Genomic DNA, 26,332 nt, shown 5'->3' with positions numbered 1-26,332 from the left:
CGTCTGTACTCCTCCACACCCCTTATGTTCGTGTATGTTCTTCTCACTCCTCCCTCTTTTTCTGCGGCCGTCCCCTGTGCATTCCGCCTCCTTGTTCCTGCCATTCCCTTGATAGTACCTAGGCCTGGTTCTGGGTCTTTTAGGATTATTTGGGTGGAATCTGTTGACAGCAGTGTAGTAAATGGATTACAACTTTGTCCTTGTTTTGGGATGCTGCGAGGAGGGAAAAGGGAGAGATCGAGGAGGATGTGCTTTGAATAAAGAGAGCGGCAAAGAAACAGATAGACGGAGACTGGGATTAACTGAAGGAATTAGAAATACAATGCAAGAGTAAGTGAGAGGGTGAAAGAGAGGGTAAGGTGACAGCAATGCACATTGCAGAAAGAGTGAAGAGTTAGGAGACTCAGAGTTACAGATGGTGTACTCATAAGACCTAAATGGTCTGGAAACATCAAACTGTGTTTGGTCTTACACAGCCCAGGAGCCATTTGTCTGATTGCTGTAACACTGGGCTTTGTCTTTACTCTGTGACATACAGTTTCCTCCCACTCACCCCAAATAATGGCCACATACCCCTAGAGACCTAAACAGGCTTTGTCTAATGTCTGGATTCAGTGGAATCCAGTGGAAGCAACAGACGTACAGCCCAGGGGGAAAAGGCCATTTCTGAGCAAAATACCTTAAAGGACTGCACTGGTGGTTTTGTTAACATTTATGTTGATAATCTTAAAATATTGTATGAATAAATATTTTCTAAAGAAGACAAGATTTGGGCAGTCAAGTGATGCCCCATTGGTTAGCACTTGCACCTCACAGAAAGAAGGTCCTGGGTCTGAATCTAGCTGCCAGCTCTGGCCTTTCTGTGAGGAGTTTCCAGGTTCTTGAGCTCGCTCCGGGTACTCCGCCTTCTTTCCACAGTCCAAAGACATGCATGTTAAGTTAATTGGTGATTCTAAATTGGCCGTAGGTGTTAATGTGAGTGCGAATATTTGTCTGTCTGTCTGTGTTAGCTCTGCGATAGGCCACCTGCCCAAGTCGTAACCTGCTTTGCACCCTATTTCAGCTGGGATAGCCTCCAGTATTGGATAAGTAGTTAAGAAAATGAATGGGTGGATACAATTAATTCACATTTTCTAGCCACTGGTTTCAGAGCATGAAAAATGTATGAAAATCAACTTGCACTGGCTCGTGACTTGCCAGCCTGTTCTCATTCCCTGGGCATCACATACCATGCAGTCAAAGCTGCTTGGTGGCCTTTGGCCTCAGTGCCAGGTTTTTGCCAGAAGTGAGACAGTTACAAATTCCCAGCTCATCACATATACTATATATAGTATATTTCTTAGTGTAAGTATAATTTTTCAATGACCAGGATTAGTATTTTGAAGGGACAGTTTTCAGCATCTTGGCATCCATCACTGCATCAAGACACAGGTGCCTTGGGACCACTTGTATGTATTTCTGTGATGCCAGCATTTATATAATGTCATGGATTTGAAAATATTCCAAAAGATTCCAAAACACGTTTTGAAAAACTTTGCACTGGAAGGGACAGTTAACATTTTCTGTCATTTAACTTTCTGTTTTGCCACCAGACAGTTAAGTAATGTGCTGGATTTCGGCCGCTCATCCTTAAAGCTCATTCAGATTGCCACATGACCCTTGAATGCACCACAGAGGAGAATTTCTAAAGTATACCCCTCTTTAAACCACATTATCAGGCACGTCTACATAATTTTGCAATAAAAGGTGACAGGTAGCTCACTTTGATGGATTACCTCTCTTAATCAAGACACAGAAGTGAACTAATAACAGTGGCTACCTGGAAATGGCATTTAGTAAACAAAACTACATTAACATTGCTGGCTGTGGTCAGTGGCCTCTCAGTACGAGTCAAAATTGAATAGTCATCCATTTTCCCCAGCCAGCGTCCAGTCTCTGTGTTATTAGAATGCAGGTGTGTTAACCTCGCAGTCACTATCACACAGCCTCATGCAGTTTTGGTATCTCCTGTATATAGAGGCCCGAGGATGTGCAGTGACACAGAACTGTATAGAGGGTCAGCCTTTCCTAGTAGCCTGATGCAGCAGTGGCAGTCATGAACACAACCACTGATATGACCTTGACTCGAATCAGAATAGTTTATCATACATTTTCTCTAATCCAGGTATTTAAATGCATCAGTGGGCTCTTTTCTAAATAAAGATCTCAAAAAAATTCAAGCCTCGAATTGGCCTTGTATTTGAGTAGAATAAATCATGTAGTTGAAGCAAAATAAATGGAACAAAGTCCCGCTGAGTTAGCCTGTGATTTAAATCGACTCCCTTCTCTCTGAGAGTCATCATTGTTTGGAGAAAAGGAGATAGACAGATGCAACAGAGACAGAGAAGTAGGTGGAGAGAGAGAGAGAGAGAGGTGCAGCTCAGAGTTTTAGCTGCTAAACTGCTGCGTCTTTTCCCAGCTGGGTGGGGGAGAGGAGGCTGGAGAGTGGGGTAGGGTAGAGTGGGTGCAGTAGTGAGGGGAGAGGGCCAACGCATAGCTCTTTGTTCTACTCCCCAGCTTATCACAATCTGGAGAAATTCGGGAAATGTAAAAGATAGATAGGTACTCCAGTGAGGCCTTGTGAAATAACCCTACTAGGATACTGGAGCAGAGGAAAGAAAAGGGGCATAGCTGAGGTTGGGTAGTGTTGGGGGCCCCTTGCGGAGCCATGTGCGTGCCTAGCTCCACTCTCTAGGATTAAAAGAGTCCTTGGATTAGTGTGCAATTTGTTAAGATTGACTTGGGTTGGTAAATGTTTTGCACATGTGGTGCTCCACTGAGTTATTTGTGTAACTTATGTCTAAATGTCCCGCAATTGGATACATATTTTAATGGGTAAAGCCATCTGTAAATCCTTTAGAAATTTAAGATAAAGTTTGGCAGGGAATTGTTGCATGTTCTGCAGATGATGTATGAGTAAAATGAACCCTCGGAGGAAAAAACAAAACAAAACAAAAAAAAATCACCAAAAAAAAAAAAAAAAATCATGTACTTAACAAATAAATAACCAGCTTGAGCAAATACGCACAGACTTGTAGAACCATGAGAAAAAAAAGGGGGACTGACTGACTTGTTCAGTCGACTTCTGACAGTGAGTAGCGATGGAATGTTTGCTGAAACAGAAAACCTGTTATCGGGCAGACGTTTCTCTCTTTCACACTCACTTTCTGTTCTCTGCCTTGTTTTTCTTTTCTATTGTGTTAATTACTTTTACCAAAAGAAAGACTGCTTGTGTTTAAGGCTGTCAGAGCAACTGAGCAAGAGAGACAGGGAAAGCACAAACAGAGGAGAAGATTAAAAAAAAAAAAATCTATTGACTTACAGAGGAAGGGCAGAGTGTGATCTGCCAGCCTCGTACGTATGATGAATGGCAGAGACTGGCAAGCCAACACTTAACATTCTTTTATTTAACCTCTCTACTTTCTTTCTTCTCCCTCATTCTCATAGTTGGTCTTTGCTGAATAAAAGCTTGTTTTTATCTTTCTCTATTCTAGTGCCCGAGCATTACATACAGCGGAGAAAGCTCTGCACAGCAAGAACATTAGGCTAATTTATACAGCGGTAATTAGGCCATTAGACCTGAAACAATCTGGGACCTGTAATTAAGCAAAGCGCTCCAAAAGTCAACAGCAACTCCCATTGAGCTTAGCTAAACAGTCTCCAAAAGTGTTATTTACATGTCCAAACAGCTTGAGGTCTCAGTGTAAGCAAACATGATGAGAGGCGGGGTGTGAAAGGATTGATCACAGGGGGAATTTGCCAGCTTCCAAACTACGTCTAGTCTGTTGAGGGTTTTTTTTTTTTTTCATCTCCATTTCCTGCCGGCCTGATAATAATGAGAGGCTCACCGTCACATTTCTGGAAGCAAGTGTGATCAGAAGTGTTAAACGCACCAAGTCCCATAATAGTTCAAGCACACTTTGAATACTCACAGTCACACTTGTCTGCAGATATGCTGTGAAGAGGAGAATATAGTCTGATACTCCATTGCAAGCAGGGCTCGAAATTAACACCTGCCAAGTGGCAAATGTGGGTAATGTTTCATTTGGCAAGTAAATCTTGTAAGACTAGCTGTCATAAATGTCTGTCATGTCATGTCAAAATAGTCATTGAATTAAAAACAATGCTGAGAGTCTCTGCGATGATTTCAGTTACAGTTTCCACCCTGTATTTAACAAAGACTTGTCTCTACTCTGTCTCTGACATTTTTGTCATTTGTAATCCTGTCCAAGCCTTGGAGCGTGCAAAAAAAAAAAAAAAAAGTCCACAAGTCCGCTAGGGTCTGCTTGGATCTGAGTGATGTAAATTTTGTCATCAGACGGTAAGTGTGAGGATGTGAACATCTGCAGTTCAGGCATTTTATATTGTAAAGTAAAGGCCCTACAATAATACAGAGAAAACAACAACAATCAGATAACCCCCTATGAGCAAGCATTGGCAACAGTGGGAAGGAAAAACTCCCTTTTAACAGGAAGAAACCTCTGGCAGAACCAGGCTCAGGAGGTGTAGCCATCTGCTGTGAGGGGAAGAAGACAGGACAAAAGACACACTTTGAAAGTGAGCCAGAGATTAATACTGATTAAATGCAGAGTGGTGTATAAACAGAGTGAAAAGAGGTGAATGAAGAAGCATCATGGGAAGCCCCCGGGAGCCTAGGCCTATTGCAACGTAACTAAGGGAGGGTTCAAGTGTTGCCTGATCCAGCCCTAACTATAAGCTTGATTAAAAGGAGAGAGGGTGTCCCGATCCTGCCTGCCTGTTTTTTGTGACCGCACCGACTCGCCCACCCCAAACTTCTTCTAAGAAGTATAACAGGAACAACTACTTGGCCGTGGAGTCTCCAGCCATGTCCATTTCTGTTCATCACAGCATGAAAAGGAGCTGGGGTCGAGTCTGGGTTGCAAAGCGGCCTGCAGATATGTAGGGCTCAAGCAACTGAAATAGCACACTGTATATGTGATTTCCTAATTGGCTGCATAAAAAGATGTCATCTGATCAGCTGATCTGACAGGAATGGTGCTGAGCTCTACTTCATGAACTGTTTGAGCTAATTTGGTAGCTTAATAATTCAGTTGCATTTTTAAGTCTTGAACTCAAAACTTATTAACTGTTGATTAATACATTAGGATAAATTTGGAATATATGACTTGGTACAAAATAGTGACTTTCACACTGAAAAACTAACAACAAATCCCGAAGTTAATTGTAAATGTATTTTAATTATTAAAATACATTTACAATTAATTAAACCAATGTTAGGTTAGTAGTTCCCAACTTGGAGTTACAAGATTAAACAGATGAGTTGTAGACAAGCTGCAGTAGAAATATGGAATGGAAGAAAACCAGAAAACCAGCTCTGCAGAGAATATGCAAACATTTCTGAACTATGTAGTCTCTTCTTTGAACACGTTCATCTCCTTAGGCTTAAAACATTATTCAGATGAACCAGTCCAAGGAAGGCACTCCTTATTTCTAGAAGTCATAATAATTTTTCCAAATATCTCAAGATGACATCACCTGGAGTAAGTATAACACACCAATAAAAAAATGTGCCCAGGCCTCACTCTCTGTCTTCTTATCTTGAATTCACGTGCACAAACTTGTACTTACTTCCAGAAAGGAGCGGCAGAAGCTGCGCACACGTGCGCTTTTAAGCATGCAAATAGTCAAAGTCTTGAGCATCTTTGACACGCTGCGAAGTGTTGCAGAGTTGTGTTATTACTGTGGGCCTCGCTGCAGACGAGCATGCCTGAACAGTGAGATCATGCGTGAGGAAAGAGGTGGCATAATGAAATCTGGCACTCACAGCCCCAGCACAGGCTTCATATGTTCCACATTAGCAATTCACAAACCTCTGGAGCAGGCCCCAGCAGCCCTTTTCTCACTCCGCCTTAGTCGCTTATGACAATCTGTCACTGGCTCTTTGTGCTCTCGCAGTGGAGCGTCGATGAGAAGTGCAGCGTTTATGGTGGAGTGTTTCGTCCTCGGCTGCGGGTGACACTCTGTTTGAGCAGAGTCACTGAACCCTCACCACAGGAGTGGAGGAGCCCAGGTTTCACCGTCAAGACAATAAACTCGCAATGCTGAGTTGACAACAAAAGAGAAAGAAGAGAAATTGTTTGTGTTATCAACACCCAAATCGGAATTGCGAGTGACAGCTCAAATTCTCCATAAGTATCAGCTCACATGTGTTCCGAACCACATTTAAGACGCTTTGTGGCAAAGCTTCCATTATGAAAGGAGATTAACCAATAAGGATATTGCAAATGATGTGCTTTAGGCTTTATCCTCCCCTCGTCCTCCCCCTTCTTTTGAAATTATTCAAGTGTCCAATAAAGGACAAGTCAATTACCATCCTCACTTTAATGAGGGGGAAACTGGCTTTTGGTCCTGAGCATAGTGTGTTTGTGTGAATTAGAATTAATGAGCCTGGTCAAAGTTTGCTTCTAATTGCTCTTTCATTGAGACCCATTTGTGATCATGTCTTAATACCTTCCATCCTCTCTCCTAAAAGACTGAAAAAAAAAAAGGGGGAAAAAAAATCAAAACAAAAATGAATACTGCTGCTCTGAGAAGTTGCACAGAGGTCATTAAAATGTGTGAGAAGAGTTCTGAAGAGCTAATGAATTAGTTGAAAGTTATGAAAGAAGCTACTTTAAAAGAGGCAAAAAAAAGTTTTCAAACTCGGTTCACGGATTCCAGACTTTCAGTATTTGATTGGCTGAGATGTTTTTCATTTAAAAAACAACCCCTCTCACTTTGCCGGTGGTGGTTAACCATATGTAACCGGGACAAAACCGTTATGATTACGCTTTCTTCAGGAATGCTCGAGCTGCTGTGGTGTGTGGCCGCAGTGGGAAGGTAAAAACTGTGACGTGTGTTTTGGCTTCCTGTGTGCCTTCCAGCTGTATTCTGTATTAGACAAAGAGAATACCCTGAATATCCAGAGAGGCAGGGGCAATTTAGTTTGGGAGTAAACAGTAAGGAGTCCCTACAGGAAACACTGGAGATAGATTGCAGGATGGAGGCTCTCCCCTCTTTTCTTTGCTTTTCTTCGTGACTGTATACATTCCCCGTAGTGACACGGGGCTGTTTGGCTTGCTAATGGGGAGCTGTGCTGGTGTAAAAGAGGTGGCAGGCTCTATTTAGATAGATAGGGCCATGGTAAAGTAAACTTCTGAGTTGAATTTAAATAAATCTCAGTGGAATGGTTTGCCATGCTGTAAAATCATGGGCTGCAGAAAGATTAGGAAGGAATGGAGGGAAAAAGTAAGAAAAAGGGTCCAGTCTCAGTACAGGGCTGTGCTGAGTGAGTAGCTCCAGAGACATAAACAAAAGGGGGGATCTGGGTAATTCAACAAAGAGTGGCGGATGTTGGAATGAAGGTGTATGTTGCAGGGGTGAAGGGGTGGAGTATTTAAATTGATCGCACTTTTTTAACCTCAGCAGTCTTCTGTTATTACACAACATGACAGAGGTTATTATAAAGTTCCTGCTATGTGGGCAGGGATGAGTAAGATTAGAGAACATGAAGCTTTTACTCCCATAGACGCTGGTAAACCTGATGCTTCATTTCCGAGTCTGACAGCCAAGGGCCGACAGCCCGGGAGTGGAGCTGTGGAGAGTAAACAAAGCAGATTCTGCCCTCGTCTACCAGCAGCCCATCCCTTCATCCCAGCATCCCCTCATCCCTCCCGCCCTCAGCAGCTCTGGAATCAGCCGAGGTGAGCCAAGCCAAAACTGAGTCATCAGGAGAGAACTATCAAACAGACAGAGACGGAGTGGTCAGATACTTGCCAGAGCTGCATGGAGGAGGCTTTTACCACTTATCTCTGCTATTGTGAAAACAGGATAAAAACCCACGAGTGCTTTCTAGAAGTTTGCCTAAGTTTTCTTTTCACTTGTTGAACACATTTTTCGATTTTCTGTGCAACTGGAGAACTTTAGTACTACTGAATATAATGCACTAGTGTTAATGGGACTGTGCAGTACAATATACAGCATGAGACATAGAAGTTGGATTTAAGAGGTGTTTGGGCAAAGTGTAAATATCTTCAGTTTCAGCTTGCGGCGTGAATGGCATCCTTCTCACTCACAGCAGTGATCATCACGCTTTAGTTCACCACTGGGGGTGCCAGCTTTGTAACGTTGCCCCCCCCAAACACACACACACACAAACACACACATATATATATATATATATTTGGTACTTAATGGAAAGTTTAGGATTGGATACTGCTGCTTCATTTGTCTTTTATGAGTCCTTCTTTTTTTAATGGAAGCAACTCTTTAAGGGAGCCCCTCTTTAAAACTTGCTGCATTATATTGCTGAACAACACTAAAGCGATCAGCTCTTAGTTGTAGCTGTTGCCGCAAGCTGGCAGTGATCAGCCCAGTAAATAAATGAGCCATGAGGTAAGCAGAGACCTGAGAACAACACCTGGTGTATTGCCCAACGATGCAGCTGTATCTGTCATGGCTCAACACTTGCAAAGCTGTTGGGCACCTCACTGTTTGGCCATGCGCCCTCTTGGCTCACGCTTCCAAATGTTTACAAGCAGAAAAAAAAAAAAGATATAGCTAGCAGCCTCAGAGACTTGCTGCGTGACGTTATACAGATGTTGACACATGCTTTGCCTCAGGGATCCAAGATAACGCAACTTGGCACTGGTCTCAGGCAGTAAAGTGGCACATGTTCTAGCATTGAGATGCAATTAATTTGTGTCTAATAGTCATTTTTCAGTACACGTTTCAACCTTAAGTGTCAAATCTTAAGTTGGTCCCATTTCTTGCATTCCCACTTGTGGCTCGCTTGTTTCGACTCGTCCAACAGTGGGTGCACGGTTGCAACACACAAATACAGCTTCAACTTGCAATTTTATGACACCGAGCACAGTTAAGGTTCGATGATGAGTGCGTGCATGTAGAAATTCAGCCTGGTAGTGGCACAATAGTTTCAATTTTGAGGGGTGAAAATAGAGAAAGGCTTGGAAACTCCTGTTATGCAAATATTTTAATGTTTTATCTGGAGGGGGGGAATAAGCGAAGCCTCTGGATTCTCTGTGATAAAACACACTGAGATGGAAAAGGATGTTTTTGTTGCCATTTTGTACGTTTCATTGGTTGTACTCAAACTGTTATGCTTTGTACAAAACCATATTATGCCTGGCGCGGTGAGAAATGTGCCATTTGGCTGCTTTTCCTACGGTTATTTATCGCTGTTTATTTTGAGTTCTGTCAGCCTTGAGACACGTACAAAGACTTCCTCAGCTAACATTTTTGAGCGGTGCAGCTTTTAGCTCGGCGCGTTTAATGAGGTCTCATTTGGGTGGGTCTGCTGAAAGATAGCCATCAACCGCTGCCTTTCATTACTGCTGCTATTTAGATTAGCCGAGGAGGGAATGGATCCACTTGACAACGTATTTTAGAAGAACTAGGAGTTTTATAAACTGCAAAGAAAAACAGCTTATGTTTCTTATCTGTTTTTTGTTCTACGCAGCTGCTCCACAGTTCTTCCCTACCTTCCATCCTCCTGTGCCAATCGATGACAGACATACCCAGGGACGTTACATCTACGAGCCTTCCCCTGTGCCCCCTCTTCATGTGTAAGTCTCTCACACTCAAGCACAAAATCACCATCGAAGATTTGCTGATCATAACTGAGAACACATTTGACTCAGCTGCATTGCCGCTATTAGCGGCGATACAAATCAAGCTTCGAAACTTCCTTCCGCCCGTGGGGCGTGGAGCACCCTCCTCGTGGGTGCCGGGGCACCTCTCTTTGCCTTTCAGGATCAAAGGCCGCGGCCCTGTACGCGCGCAACATGATCCGCATGTCAGAGACACGCAAATGAACATGTGTCAGAGACAGGGAAATGAGAGCAGGGCGAGGGAAGCCTGGGAGCGCGCAATTCTCATAAGAGCAGTGATCAAGCCCTGTCAAGAGAAGGAAGCAATGCCTCTGCTGACATCTACCCATCTCTGACAGACACAGATGGGCTCCTGACACATGAACAGTATACAACTTACCTCCTTGCCTCTTCCAATCACATGCATGCACATTTGAGTCATTTTGAAGTAAAGTAAAAAGATGGTGTTATTTCTCTTAAGAGCGGTAGGTTATTATAAACAGGGTAACTTTTATTACGTTAGTCTTTCCCTGGAGTGCATCTGATGGTGCTGGCCAGGTCAGAAGAGAACTTCAAAGTGTTCTGCATTCCCTCGGCTCACTCGCTCACATACAGTCATACACAAATTACTCCTTACTCCTCACTATTAGTCACACTCTTCTTTTCTCCTCTACTCTCTCCATCATTTGTATTCTTTGCATCCAAACAGTGCAGGAGATGCTTCATCGTCCTTGCGGCACTTGTTTCCTACCCGCAGACACGGAGGAAGCGATCAGCGTGCGACGAGGACAAATTGGATGGGGCAGCTACTTGGGCCGCATTATGTTTGATATTCTTCATCATTATCAACTCCCCCTTTCTCCTCCTCAGGAGTCATATCTCTCCCTTGCTGATGTGCCACTAAGCGTAATGAATTTTTTATGTCCCCCCACCTCCGGCCCACCCCACCTCTCAACCCCTCGTCTCCTGCTCAGAGGAAGAAGGGAGGGTGTGTGTGTGTGTGAGAGTGTGTGGCGGGTGTGTGTGTGTGTGTGTGTGTGTGTGTGTGTGTGTGTGTGTGTCGGGGGGGGGGGGGGGGGGGGGGGGGGGGGGGTTGAGGCGAGGAAATAAAAAAAAAAAAGGGAGGTGATTGATGCCCCGTGTCACTGCAAACAAAATGGCAAATATAATTTAGCATTTAGCTTATGCACAGATAATGGGGAGAACATGCACAGGCAACATAAGCTCAAACAAACAGCCGGGCTTGTTATCCGTCAGGAGCGCTTTGGTACGATGTGGAGCGCAGGTTAGGGAGGAGGGGAGGAGGAAAATGAGGAGGGGGTAGAGGGACAACACAGAGCCAGAGAATTGAATTAAGGGGGAGAAGTTACGCAGCACCGGCGTCTTCAGTCACTCTGTCCGGACAGGAGTTATCTGTGCGCTTGGTTTGCTGTCACCAGAGACACGGCTGTGCTCTGCCATGCTACTTAGGGCCTGTTTATCCGAACCATTAAGCATAAAGCTGTTTAATATGACACGCTATGCTGAGGGAAACTATTTGTCATGATTATAAAACAGCTGTTGAGTGGCCAGCCTTATTTAAATAAAGTCTGTGAACTCGCTGTCACGCGCATTATCTACAGGCCTTACGTGGGTTTCATGCAGAAATTATTCTCATCTGCTTCTGATTCTTTGCGCAGAGAAGCAGCAATATTGCCTGCTTGATTAAAAAAGCAGCACCGAATTCCTTAGTGAGGAGAAGCACTCATCACTTGTGGTATTACAGCTGCGTCCAACCACCTGATGGCAAATTGGAGTTAATTACACTCCCAGGTTTCGGCTTTGAGGGAGTTTTAGCTGTGGCTAAACTTTACGACTGTTAAACTGCAGCCAAAACGTAAATCTCTGCCAGGGTTTAAGTGATGCATTCTGCTCAGCAATGCTGCTTGTAGCCAGCCCACGCAAATAGAGGCAGTCAACGTATAGCTGTCGCCTCAGGGAAATGGAGGACAGGAGGCGGCTTATGGAGAAATATTGAATTGTTTTAAGACAAGTTCTCCTCGGTGAGCAGAATTAATCGTTATTAGCCCCCTCAAAGATATGCCTAAGTACACAGGGACTATTATTGCAGTACTTCCCCATGCAACCTCTCATTAGGGCCTGTAATTACAGTTGGGTTGGCCCTGCGGCAGTTCCATCAATCCAGCCGGCTTCCCCCCGCCACGCGCGCAAGCCAGCCACCACCGGGCATCCGTGGCCGGAGAAAAACACCACGAGCGCCCAGCAGCTTGTTTCCTCTGTGCCACAATGACACATACACCATCCATACGTGGCAAATGAACAGAATCATATCCTATTACTGTGAAGGGCCTAATTGAAACGTGTTTATTTATGGCCCTCGTTTTCAGACGAGGAGCGGGCGTTAGCGGTGCAGCTAACGGGCTTCAGCGATATGAGGCGGTGGAATTAAATTAAAAGCTCATAAAATGAAATATGCTCTGTATTAGCTGTTTGACACTTAATTTGCCTTCAAATGAGCAGAGGAAATCACAAATTAACTGTCCTTTGTTTTTTTTTTTTTCCCCCTCTTTACCTCACCTCTCCTATTAGGCAAGCGAGAGTGCAATTACAGACAGAGGCTAATCGTTTAGTTTATGAATTCTTGTGGGGAAGGTACCAATGTGCCATTCAATATTAACGCCTCGGGGTCAGGACGGGGGGGTGGGAGCCCCTTCTTTAGAGAGAAATTTATATTCACGTGAAAGAACAGCACTTAACAAGAGTTTCAACAATCGCAGTCTGAGTACAAGCTAATCCCAACAACTAACAAGAAGCTTCTAAACAAGTTTCTTCCTCTTTTTCCTGAAGTAACCAAAAATTTACTGTCCTGGACTGATCCTGGATCAGTAAGAGGCTTTCCCTCCTTGAAACTTGGCCTGTTTTTGGTGTGTGTGTCTCTGATCTGGAACCAGCTTAACTCCAGACTTAGCAAAGACAGAAAGAGACTTTCCTGCCTAAATAAACACATTGATCTATGAAGAGCATGCTCTCCATGGGAGCTCTGGTCCCCTTTGTGCTGGACTGGCTTAATGGGAGTTTGGGGAGGAGGAGGAGGGAGGCGGGGGGGTGGGGGGCAGGTCCAAGAGAAGAGACCGCTCCTTTCATTCCAGCTTTATTGCCTGACCGTGGTACACAGCAAAACAAAACAGCCCTCTCATGCAGCTCAACGCCGGCTCTGGGTCTCTCGGAGACCGTGCAGAACAAACAGAGGTATTCGTCACAAGTCAATTATCGGCATCAGAATTTACTCTGGAGTCCTGGGCCCTCGTGCTGTGAAAGGGGGCCACTAAAACGACAAAGCATTCTTACGGGATAAGCAATTGACTCACAACCTTTTCGCTCACTTACCGTATGTGGATTTTAAAAAGAATTAGTCAAACCAACGGAGTCAATTAAAGAGTCAATAAAGCTGTAAAACAAAATGGGTATTCTGACGGGGTTTTTCCATGAAGGATTTATTTGTGATAGCTCTTACTTTAAATTGCTTTCCTTTCCTAGTGAGTTAGGTAAAACACAAATTTGTAATATACATAACAATATATTCCCCACTTTATACATCCTACCAACATGCAAATTAGCTCAAATGCTGTCATTTTTCTCTATTCTGAAAACATCAGGGGACCTTAAGGCCTGTCGTGACTGCAGTAAAAACCTCAAAAACAGAAAAAAAAAAAAGAGGACTCATGTGACTCATCAATAAAGTGTTTTATTTTTCTCTACATGTGGAGGTAGCATACAGGTGGAGGCTTTGAGGGTGTGTTTATAACCAGTGTGGTTATTTCATCCAGGAGCAGTGTTTGTTCAGCTGCAGGCCCGGGCTGGAAGGTATTCTGGAGGCACCGGGGGGGGTTGTGGCACGTCTCTGTCATCACAGCACAACCTCAGCTCAGAAACGATGAACCGGGGAGGAACTAATTGGCTTCAGGGCTGCGTGAGCTGTTGCTTCACGAGCTTTGTTTTATTTAAACAAGGCACAAACTTGACTGAATCACCTTGTTACCCTCTAATTCCAATCATCTCAGGAGTCAAACACAGTGTTTGGGTGCATCAGCATTCACACTCTTCCTCCTCGCTGCCCTCACTGAGCGTGCCTGTATGCGTTTTGTTGTTTTCTTTAAGATGTGTGCCGAGTTCCTTTTGTTATTTACATAAACTGTTGTCAGAGCGCCCAATCTGCTCACAGTGGAGCGGAGTGTTGCTTTGCATAAAGACTGCGGTCTTATCGCAACACCTCCTTCCAGATGGGATGTGAGCGAGCACTGCAATACGTTGCACGTGTAACACACACACACACACACACACATACACAGAAGTGCAGATGTGTACACTCACAGCATAAACAATAAAACAATGAACAATAAAAAGACAAAAAGGACCTGGTGTAGCTTTTATAGGAGCTGGAGGAAACACACTGTTTCAGCAGCGGATACTCATGGTGCCATTTGACTCGCCGTTTCAAGGCCTCGTTTCATAATTTAAATGTCAGCTTCGGACCATACTGTCTACAAAATATTCCAGATTCTGTGGGTGAAAAGAATAAAAGAAATATAGTTGAAGATTTTTTAAAAATTAATATTATTATTTGAATCTGTTCTAGACTAACACCTAATGCGAAGTGTAGCCATAAATTACATCAAGTGTAAATGATTGGTCCACCATCGCATCTGATAATCTCCATCCAGATACGCTTCTGTCACCAGGAAGCAGGGTCTGAAAGATGAAGGCTGCTTTTAAATTTTTTTTTTTTATCTTCCTCTCTAACTGTCCGAAACCCATTCTGTGTGACTTCATAGGTCACCCCTCTCTGGTGGAGTCACTGGTTTCCCTTCCCTCCTTAGTCTTTTCCCCATCCCCCCCCTCTTTAATACTTTCTCTATGGAGTAAGTCGGGGGGGACAGGCGGTCACGCAGTAGCTGGCTTCATGATTAATGGTGTTTATTCTTGACAGAAGGCTCCTTTATTTATCTGCATTGCAGTTTCACTGATACTATCAGTCACCTGAATGAAAAATATTCAGTCATACCAATTTTGCAGTATAATTGAGTAGAGTCACTTCCTTTCAGTTTTTTCCCCCCTTTGCTCTCTTCTCCCACTCTATCTGGCAGCCTTATCATCGCCACAGTAATTTTCGCGCTGCGTTGTTTGATATGGAGAGGCTGGCTTTAGCCGTATTTGACATAAAGCCTCTTCAATTTTCACAGGAGGGGGGAAAAAAAAAAGGAGGGAAGAAAGAAAGTTGCGCGCCACTCTGTGAAAATGTGTGAGGAGGGGGGGGGAATATCACCCCCCCCCCCCCCGCAACCCGCCTTTTTTTCTCTTTTTTTTTTCTGAGGCAATTTCAGGATTTAGAGAGAAAGGAGATAAATGCCTAAGCAGAAATGTGGGCAGATTGAAGTTACAGTATATCTATTTTTTTTGTAATACACTAGTTTCAGAACCCTAAATGGGCAGTGTAGACTTTTTTTTCCTCCTCACCCTGTGCACAGGACCATGATATTTTGAAGGCACCTGTGTAGTTTGAGAATGATGGATCCAGCAGGTTGAGAGAGGAAAAAAAAAGGGGTGGGGTGGGGGTGGGGGGGACGAGTTTGGCACAGCAGATATTTGACAAGGCCTGTAAAGGTTTTAGGGTTGAGTCATTACTTGTGGAGATCTGTTCAGACATGTTCCAAAACTCTACTTACGAGGCTAGGATTACCTTTGCTGAGGCCGCCGCTGCTGCTGCTGCTGCTGCTCGGTGTATATTAGTATTTCTCCCTGGTTATTAAATATCACATGCATTTTTTAAATGTTTTTAATCCTCTTTAAATAGTTTATTACTGGTTTAATATGTCTTTACGGCAAACAGGAATTGTCAAAGAATTTATAGTATTTCCAGTCTGATCCCTTGCATAAGCATTTTATTAATGCAAATCAGTTCCTGTCTGGTTATCCTTTGACGGATATTCCCTATTAATTATATTCTCTTCTTCATTTGGTTGAATTTAATTTAAGGCTCCATTGAAAACAGCTTTGAAAAAGGTACATTCTGATAAAGCAGGAATACATTAATCTCTAATACGAGGGCCTGTGAATTTGCACATGTAACACATTAGCAGATTTGATTTTCTATACACACAAGTCATTTGCCCCCTCTTCATGTTTGAGATCTCAATTTGTAGCTCTCCCAAGGAGCACAATGAAAAACCAGGTCTGAGGGGAAGAGATAACAGGCAGGTGCCAACAGCTCCGCGCTAATGCGTGCGTGCGTGGCTGTGCGCGTTCGTGCAGCCACGCACGCACACACAGAAACACACACGCTTGAAATAATTTTCGCTGCCATTTTGTTGCTTTTTGGATCGCAATCCGTCACCTTTTGTTTTCCTCTTAAATATGAGTCAGGTGAAACAGAGATTAATTTGTTTGCTGCTCATCCTTTCATGCTCCACACTATATTTTTCATCTTGGACATTTGACAATAACAGTGATAATTGTATTTCCATTATCAAAAAGATAATTAAAATTATTAAAAAGAAAAAGTCAGTATTGTAGAAGGGAAAAGGGGCAAAATGATGGATTCATTATATATAATGTCGTATGTCAAAATAAACCACCAAATTCTCAACATGCAAATGTAACCAAATACTAATTTATAGTATTTTAGCTCAAAAAAATAAGAGAATAACTGAGCAGTTATATTAAAAAATATATTTTTGTAAGTCAGCTAATTGATTAAGTAATCTCTGAAAAAAATTCCATTTAGCTTGCATGCAGAGATGTAAAAGCAGTTCCTTGTGGTTTCTCTGGTAGCTTAGTTGATGGGTGTGGCAGACTGTCACTTTTATGAGACCCTCCTCTCATTGGTGCGGACCGAGATGCAACCCAGCGCAGACAGCCTGCCGCCTCACGTCGTCTCCCCAACCTCAGGCAGCTTCTGTCCCGCTGTCTGCCTCGCACATATAAGTAGTGTTTAAAAGAGCCTCCCAGCAGAAGAAGCCATCACTTAAGCGTACCTTTCTGCCATTTGAGGAATCACTGAGTTTTAGAAAGACTGCTTCTTACTTAATGCAGAAAAATCAATTCTGGTTCAAGATTTTAAAAAACTGAGAGTCAGTTTTCAGCTTTTTTTTTTTTTTTTTTTGAATCAACCTGTGCCCTAAAGCCGTCACGCTGTAGCAGTGTAGAAATGTGGAATTTCCATTACTCTGATCTCTGGGCTCTGAGCTCCAGACCCTGCGATCCCACTCTGGGGGCCAGTTATAGCAAGTAACGAGACCGAGGGAGCAGGGTCATAAATCCTCTCCAACTCTCCTCATTTTCCATCCTCTCTCAGTCCCTCCCTTCCTTTCCTCCTCCTCTACTTCTCCTCCATCTCTCCTAGTCGAGCCTTCAGTAAAATGATTGAAGGGAACCTAAACACAACAATACAAAATGTTACCACATGCTAGGTTATAAAAATGCTTTTAGTCATTCTGCTAAAGACCAGTGAAAGTTTTAATGTGGGAGGAAATTAGTTCATTACAGCTTCTGCACCTCTTCTCCTCCTTTTCTCTATTTGTTTATCTTCTAAATCATAAAAAATCACTTCTTTTACACTCTCCTCACCAGTGAAAATTAATTCATATCACATAAAGCGATTTCTTTTCTCTCAGCCCTTCCTTATCTCCCTTATCAGATGTGGCGTCCATTACATCTGATAGCCTGATAGAGGATGGTTTCCTCTAATAGTGCAGTTTGCAACATGGGTCAAAAAGAAGCCCTTTGCTATTTCTGTCTCCCATGATGCCTCTCTTTTCTTTCAGAGGGCGTCAGCTTGTGAAGTTTTTTTTTCCTCATTGCGAGTGTCCGGTGGGAGCTGCACAAATATGCAGAGTCACGCACACAGCTGCAGGGTGCTTATAAGACAGAGCAAGGTTTTTTGGGTCTTTTTGTTCTTTTTGTTGTATTTCTGTCTTTTCTGTGAGTGATTTTGCTAAATTAGGAATGAAAGTTTATTTAAGGGGATTGAACAAAGCTGGAAAGAAAAAAAATAAATGTTTCCCAAAGCTGGCTTATTAGGAACTCCACTTCTTAACAGTTTTGCTTCATTTATGTTGTAGCAGGTTTGTGAAACGTCCACCTTTTGGGTTTATCCAAAATTTCCTCAGGTCTGTGTTTTAAGCTTCCCAAAGCTTGATCGAGCCTGCGCTTGGCACCACCACGCACTCAGCCTCTTCATGATTAAATATCAAGGAACTCTACTTGACATTTTATTAGCCCAACAAGATGGATGAAATGGGCAGAATAAAGTAGGCTGTGTCTGTTCACTTTCCCACCAGTGCTTGCCTTTCTTCTGTCCGGCTTTTCTTTTCTTTCCCCTCCTCTGCAAGAAGTATGTATTAGGAAAACGTGATGGATTTCATTCTGAAAAGGAGATTTTTAGTACAGAGAAGGAAACACACACACATTTCTGTCTCGTACCTGATGCTCCTGTTCGGCTTCTTCTGTGTCTCGACTTTCCCTCCCTTCCTCATCCTCGTGACCTCCACATTTTTTTTTTTCCTTTTTTTTCTGTTGTTCTACCTCAGATCTCTGTCTGAAGGATTAACCATCTCCAGCAGTGTGTCTCTGCTGTCTTGTAGCGCTGTGTATTGTTTGTGATTTGCTCAGGCCCATCCGTGCGGCTGCTCATTTCGGCAGCCCAGTGTGACGTGGTGAATTGCGGGGGATCATGTGGAGCTGTCTCACGGATCCACGAGGCTCCTCGCAGCCCCTGGGCCACACTCATTCTCCTCACCGCCCCTCACCTGTAGGCTGTACAGGCAGGCATGCATGCTCATTACCTGACTTGTCGGGTAGTAAGGGCGATGGGGTGTGGAACCCTGAACCCTGTTTAGCTGCAGGCATCAGCTGAGTTTTTGTGTAAAGGCATCAGGACCATCGAGACACTGCTTGAGAGGAAAAAGAAAGGTAGATGTGCTTCCTCCATGTTTTCAGAAGTTTAACACTTTAACACCCAGGAGTGCCCTCCTGTCTTCTCTCTAGCCTGAGGCATGCCAGAGGAACTCAAAACACCGACTGAGAGCTAATTCCACCTGTACTCACTCTCTCACTTTGAAAAAGAAAAGAAAAACAGCAATCAAGTATGTAATTGGTTGTGCACAAAGATGAAGGTGGAATGTTCTACTTGTAAAAGAGGAAAATCAAGCATGGGAGACGACCAAAAACATAACAAAAAAATATTTTTTTTTCTTTTTGGGGCTCATGTTTGTTCCCTGATTCCAGCCCCCTTGAAATTACAGGGAAAAAAGCTGGGCTCATTTTGTGCAATTTCACTTTCATGTTTTCATTTTCTTGCTATATACTTAGTTGATTCGTTTTGGTAGACATTCTTATCGCGATGGCTGAAATTACATTTAATTGCAGTGTGTAAAAAAAAAAAAAAAAAAAAGCTTTCAAAACTGCCTGTGAAAAAAAAAAAAAAGCCCTGCTGCGTGGCAAAGCCAAACGTAAACTTCTCAAGACGACGACTGTTTCCAGCCACATTTTGAAACCACCACAAGTGGTGAGAAGATTTGAATCTGTCGTTTTTTGATAACGCACAATCCCTTTCGTTCTTAGAGTTTTGCCTTGATCTGAAACAAGAAGCATTTTTTGTGTGTGACTCAACTTTTACATGCGTTCATGGCTTCTCTGGAGTTCACAGGGACGGCAGAGCCGCTGACACCTGGACCCGTGTGTTATGACTCAACCCTGTCACACTCTCTGACTCCTGTTAATAAACACGTGTTATCGCTCCAGCGGCGTGGAGTGATACGTGCCTATGGAGATGTACTGTGCATCGCTCTGGCAGGACGAGAGTGTATCTGCTGCTTGTGTGTGAATGTGATTGTAACACGCAGTGGGAGGAGTTGGGGGGAACTGAAGGAGACTGCTGGGAATTTCACTGCACAGCGAGTGTGTGTGTGTGAACTGACGACGCAGTGTAAGGGAATGTCTGGCACGCCCCCAGAGGTATCCCACAGAGAGGGAATCCTGCTTGATGTGACCATGAATAGAAAGCCTTCCCACCCCTTGGACCCACCCAGGCCTTTGATGTTGGAGGGTCACACAGAGCCCTCGCAGCTTTGGGTGAACATATTTACCCTGAACGCCTGGCAACCTCACCGTGCCCTGCCAGTTCTGCAGCCTGCACTGCCCAGAAGAAAAGCTTAAAGCAGAGACTGCTGCTGACCTGCAATGAGGAAATTTGGATTACATGCACAGTATAACTGTTGATGCTGACAGAAAAGGCCAAAGAATGAGTTCCTTATTAGTAGAGGCTTTATATAAAAGGGGCGTAGCCACCGTGATGTCACCCATTTGTTTCTGAAGTGACCATGTTTGGAAGAGAGAGTGCAAACTTATCAGCAAACACTTGCAGGCTCTGTTAATGGGGTGCATTCATAGACTGCATATGTTTATGGCTCAAAACTGCACAGGGCCATGAATAAATTAGTATTTCTACCCATCCATCCATTTTCTTGACTTTTAGCGTGGCAGTGGTGTTGGAGCCTATCCCAGCTACCACAGAGCAAAAGGTGGGATCCCCTCTGAACAGGTCCATCACAGTATGATGGAGCAAGTAAGATGATAATGAGAATTTCATGAGCAAAAAAAAGTGGAGCACAGATTTCTCAGATAGGCTGTTAGTAACATTAACTGCATACCAAGGCATGTTATTTATCAGATATCTGCATTAAAATGATATAAAAGGCACCAATACAATAAACACAATAATCTTTTTTTTTTTATATATTCTGTTTGTCATCCCAAGAAAAATGGTTTGTCATGAAGGACTGGATTACAGTATAAAAGTGAGTTCAGTTTACACTGTGTCAAAGTCACTGGAATGTGTGTTAGCAGCAGGTCTTAATGAAGACTTAATGAAAGAACCCCAGAATTTACCTTTCTCTGTTTGTGTCTCGCAGTCTTAGTCTGTCTTCCCTCGTTCCCCTTATCTCAGCTCCCTCACCTCTCTCCTTGGGTCTCAGCTGGCTCAGTTCCTATGGCCCTTTGATCTCAGTGAAAGGGTTTGGAGCTTTAAAGTGCTTGTGTTTCCGCTGTCAGAAGCCTCTCTCTTCCTCCTCTCTGGTTTAGGCTTTCAGAGCGGTGGCAGCGTTGTGCTGTGGCTGGGTGGGTTAGGGGGTTGAGAGTGGATGGGGGTGGGGTGGGAGGGTGCAGGCTTCTATGAGGTGGTGAGATTGAGGTGAGGTTTGAGGGGGAGGTGGGCGTGTGATGCTGTCAGCCTCGGTCAGGAGAGGTACTGACACCTGACAGATCCCAATTCCCTCGAAAACTGCCAGTTCCCACCTCACTCAGCCCCTTGTGGCTGCATGTGTGTCTAAACTACTTCTTTATTTCTCATTAATATGAAGTGTTGTGCAGTGTTCTGTTACTAAATCATCTATTTGTTACTAAATATTGGTAGCGCAAATAAATTTATCAGTTCACAGTGCTGCATTATTTTTCTCTCAAACAGAGAAAATAATGGAATTACAGGGACATTTGTGATGGGTTAGGCCTTGTTCAGACTGACTGCAGCAGTTCTCCTTGACAGTAGGGGTGCATACAAATAAAAAAATATGCTCAGGTTTTGATATATGGCAAATAAAATTCTACCCTTATGATGTATTAAAATACTCTGCAATCTTTTGCCATCTCACCATCAATCAGCTAATTAAACTAATCACAAACTTGGGTTTTTGGAGCCAGAAGTCACCATATTTAGTGGAGAAGGTGTAGTGCTAAGCTGTTGTCTAACAATAGCCACCTGTGTTAGCAAGATACATCCATTGGCTGTATATGGCGACAGTGCACAGACACAGGTACCTGCCATTTATTTGCATGCTACTTAATAACATGCTAAACTGGAGCAGAGACTGCAATTAAACAAACCTCCTATACAGTAGAAATATAATGTACTCACATTCATCCAGCAGTTTACATCCATAGCCAGTTTAGAAACACCATCTAACCTATCATGTATGTCTTTGGGAGTAAGTGGAAGAAGCCCATGAAGGCACAGGAAGAACGTGCAAACTCTACACAGAGAGGTCTCAGCTGGGATTCAAACCAGGAGCCTTCTTACTGTGAGGTGATAATGGTAACCACTTCACCACCATGCCACCCCCAAGAAAGTTTGCGTAAAGACTGGGATTAACTACAGGGTCAAAAGAATTTTAGTGGCACACCGTAAGCATGTTTACTCCTGCTCTAGAACTGGATATTTTAACATGGGAGTCTATGGGGATTGACTCAGTTTTTGACCTAGCTATGAAGTAGCCTTATGAGGAACTGCAGTTTTGTGTTGCCCTTAATACTGACACTGATTTGGCTACTGATATTTCCCTGGCTGCTCATAATTTCCATTTATGAGTGTAAAAAGAGAAGAAAACCCCTCACTGTCAAGTTGATGAAAGCTGAATATGTAATTAACCTGTGCAGCTATTATTCATCGCTGCAGCTACAGACAATAGCTAACTGTGATCGTGAGATTTTTTTACTCAAGATGCATTTATGCTATTTAATATTCATTAGTTTCTCTGTAAATGTGACATCAAGTCAAAATAATTGTTGGCCTGTGTCATGGAAAAGCTATACTTCCCAGTGCTCACGAGCTGTTGCAGAGTACAGACTGGTTTTAGTCTGACTTCCTCTCAGTTCTGTAGGGTCGTGGCTGTTGGCTTCAGTGCTTTTATTTTTCTTTCGTGACTCTCTGTTGGACCAGACCAGCAGCTACAGATGACAATTTAAAGGCCCATGAATACAGTTGTTGGGTTATTGGATTTGGACTCGCCAATTTCCTGTGCCGGTCACCAAAGAACACATGAAGAAATGTTCATCTTTTTTCATGTGCAACCATTTCATGCTTGAGGTAAAAGTATTTTGCAGAGCCCGGTTCCTATTTTAGCACACCGCTATGTCAATACCACCAGGTCTAACTGCTGCGCCACAATGATACCTTGTGTGCCCTGGTGAAATCATCAACCTTCACCACAACTGCGTGTTTCTGTAGCTTTCTCCCAAAAAAGTTATTAGTGTTGATATAATCTTGTTCCAAACAAAGATTCAAGGTCTGTGTGCTTGAACACACACTGCTCCGTGAAACCTCAAAATCGTTTGGGGGCATATTTGCACTTGGCAAGTGTATATTCATTGGGTGAAATAATATGACAGTTTAAAATCCACAGACCGCCCCGTGTAAACATGCAATGCCTTAAAGAGGCGCTGGCTGGTTTAAGCAAGGCCACGTGAAAGGAAATGGCTTCCATATGTCAAGAGCTTAGGCTTTCCTTTGCTCGTTGTGCAGGACGTCTTCTCTGAGGGTTAATAGGAATAAACCTATGAAGGAAGTAGAAGAGTGAAGTTTTTCTCTGGTAAGACGAAGTATGTAAAACCCTGCGGGACAGCTTTGATGTAAATCTCAAATCAGGTGTATCTAAAACACTGCTTCTCCACGCACACACCTGCTCTGACATCAGCGCACACACAGCGCGAACATTCCTGCAAACACACACTGCACATTGTCAGACTGCTTCCTTTTGTCATGTTGATTAATGCATGCTGGCAGATGCTGAGATGATCACGGCCCTACAGAGAGCAGCTGAGCTCGGAGGATCGGCCACTCTCTCTTGCATTTTCTTTTAAAGACAACACACTCCTCCAAACTATCAATCTCTCCGCTGTCCTCCTCAAATCCCCTCACACCTGGCCGCTTACCCCTTGAGACATCTTTTTTCTTCCCTCCTTGTCCAACTCCCCCTCTGCCCTAACTCTTCTCTGTCCACCCTTCCCTCCCCAATTCATAGGTCATATCTCCACATACTCCCTCCCTCTCCTCCTCAAGACTACTGTTCACGCTCTCCCTCATCATTCCCTGAAATCTCCCTCTTCCATTTGTCACGATTTTCCCACCAGTTTTCCAGCCCTGAGAGTAGGGCTCTGATCTTATTTTAAATTAACTGGAAAAACTAAGCAAAGGTAGAGGCATTTACCTTGGATCGGTGTATGGAGACACAGCCAACACATGACAGGGTTAATCAGTGTCATGGCAGCCAGAGTGGGTGTCTGGCTTCCCTCAAACAGGTCATGAAATATTTTCAATGTAGAAAATGTGAAAAATGCTTCCAGAAATATTAGTTCCACATACTTTGCTAATAAACAAACCTCTGTGTGTATGTGTGTGTTAGCTGTTTGGACTTTTTTTGCAGGAAATGGTTAAAAATGCATGTTTGCACGTTATTTTTCTCCTCTTTAATAAGTGACAAAGCAGGTATTTTTTGTTTTGTTTTGTTTCTCCTGAGCTGCATATGCTCCTGGGTGCGTACGTGTACGAGACTGAAGGTCTGCCCTTTAACAACAAAGTGAACATCACCCTGCAGCTATGTTGTGATCTCTGTAAATGAGGCATATAATGGTGGCGTGGGGGCACATGACTTGCTTATCGTGAACATGCTCTCTCGCTCGCAGACACACCTGTTTTGAAGCGCGCAGTTGCCCTCACGATGGCCTGCCCGGCGAGGAGGAAATAAATAATTTACCATGAGAATTCTGACAGCCGACGTGCAAAAAGACACCAGTGAAATGGAGGTGAACAAAAAAATTCCATGACCGTTGTGTTGCAATGCCAGGTATGAGCCTGAAAGTCGCCACCTTTGTGCACTTCAAACAGAAAAGGTTTTGCTCAGAATCTCTCTTCCTCTTTGGAGAGCGCCGGTGTCTTTTTCTCATCCACCTGCTTCAGCGCCACGAGACATGTCACACTGTTGAATGCAGTGCAAACCTTTAAAAATTGTCCCATAGCCCCTTTTGGGCTAATTTACAGAAAGGTTCTCGAAGATGAAGTTCATGTGTGCCTGTGCACACATATGTCTGTGTGTTTCTGGGTCTGCTCCTGAGTGGGTGTGTATGTTGTTTCCACTCCTCAGTGCTCATTACTGACCCTGGCCTGAGCTCTTTCATTAGGGGGGCTGTGAAGTGGAGGGACGAAGGGGCCAGTAGGGGATCAGAGGATGGGGCGGAGGTCGTAATTGGGCTATTCCACTCCCTCTGGCCTTGCTCAAGGTCACTGTGAAACAAACATAGGGCTAGGCTTTTCTCCCCTTTCCATCTTTCCTCCTCCTCTTAACCTCCTTCTCACTTTTTCTTCTCCCTCTTTCCTTTCCTTCTCCTGGGGTCTTTTGTCACAGTAGACCAGTCCACTGGGGAGCCCCAGAGAAGCAGAGGGGCTAATTCAGTCTAATCTTTTAGCCTGTTAATGTCTGGCTGATATGTGGCTTTCTCCACATCCTCAGGGGAAGGCTTTTGTGGTGAAGGCCATCATTATGAAGTTTCCAGGCGCTCCTAACCAATTATAAGAAGTGGGCACAAATTAGTTCATCTCAAACTTGGCTGTTAAGTTTTACTGATTGTTCTAAACTTTATTTCACATCTCATAGAAAAGAGACAGTTGATAGTAAAGGTTTTTGATAAAGTAAAGCCTGATAGCTCTCACATTTTCTATTTAAAGAACATGATATTGTATGAGACTTGCCAATGGATTTTGTACAAAACTGTATCTGTCATGCGCAATTCTGTACACATGTTTCATCTCCAAGCCAAGGTCGAAGCCATCTGAGCAATGTAGCAATGTGGCGTAGCGTTGCTTGTCTGGCTCTGGCCAGCGGTGAGCTCGGTCTAACGTTTCCCTCTGATTAAGACGCAGTGGTGAAAGCTGCCTTTGATCTGAGGAAATGTCTGCGTAGGGAGCAGTTGGAATGCAGCATTCTCCTCTCTGCTTTGCAGATGGAGGGAGAGAGATAGTGTCACAGTCTGTTTGTTTGGTCTTGCCACTGCCAGTCTACCAATCGTATTAACATCTGGATCTTCAGGCCTACTGAAACAAGCACGAGGTCCCTGGTTCGTCTGTGGAGGAAATGAATTATTTATGTTTTCTTTACACAAAAATGGTAACACAGTGGAATCAAAAGATCTTATGCTTATACATATGTTGATTTAAGCGGTCTAACTGGTCTAAGCGGTATCACGTAATGGGAATCTGTGACAGCAATGTTAACTAACTTCATTTAAGCTAAAAAAATTGAGTGTTAGGGCAACTTAAATATATATATTTTTTAAAATTAAAATTAAATTAAAATGTATTTATTTTACCTTTTGACAAAGTCTAGATGCCAAGAAAAATGTCAGCTGCACATTCTCATCAAATCAACAGTTGACTAATTATTGCTCAACATCTGAGCTGTATTTTAAAAATACAAAAAAATTCTTTTTTTTAAAAATTTTTTAGTTCACTTTTGATCTCATAATGTTAAATTTATTCTTAATATTTCAAATATTTTTAAAAATGCTACTTAGCACGCTTCCTCTCCCTTTAAGCCAACTTCTTATCTGATTGGCTGCCCCTTATAAACAGATGGTTTGGACAGCGAGTGGGTGGGGCTTCTGTGCTCATGCCCAGAGATGTGTGGCTGAAATGAACATTTTAAGGCTATTTCCTCATTATTACATCATGCTAAGGTCAGCATTTGGCTCATAGGGACTACTTCACGCCTCATTGTAACATTCTAACCACTGTAACAGCCTGTAAATGACAGAAAATAAAGAAAAGCATAATACGCCCCCCCCTT

General features: G+C 43.4%; 1 protein-coding gene across 2 annotated transcripts in view; it reads left to right on the top strand.

The window, feature by feature from the left end:
• gli3 (GLI family zinc finger 3) overlaps positions 1 to 26,332 on the top strand; it is a 94,432-nt gene that overhangs the window by 41,876 nt on the left and 26,224 nt on the right. For both annotated transcript variants that reach the window (XM_030756664.1, XM_030756663.1), the window contains one exon: positions 9,539 to 9,644. In XM_030756664.1, coding sequence (XP_030612524.1) covers positions 9,539 to 9,644 — 106 coding nt within the window. The remainder of the gene's footprint in view (positions 1 to 9,538; positions 9,645 to 26,332) is intronic.

This window comes from Archocentrus centrarchus, chromosome 20 (genome assembly GCF_007364275.1).
Source record: "Archocentrus centrarchus isolate MPI-CPG fArcCen1 chromosome 20, fArcCen1, whole genome shotgun sequence".
NCBI lineage: Eukaryota > Metazoa > Chordata > Actinopteri > Cichliformes > Cichlidae > Archocentrus > Archocentrus centrarchus.
The sequence above is the reverse complement of the archived record's forward strand: the minus strand, read 5'-3'. Positions and strand labels throughout refer to the sequence as shown.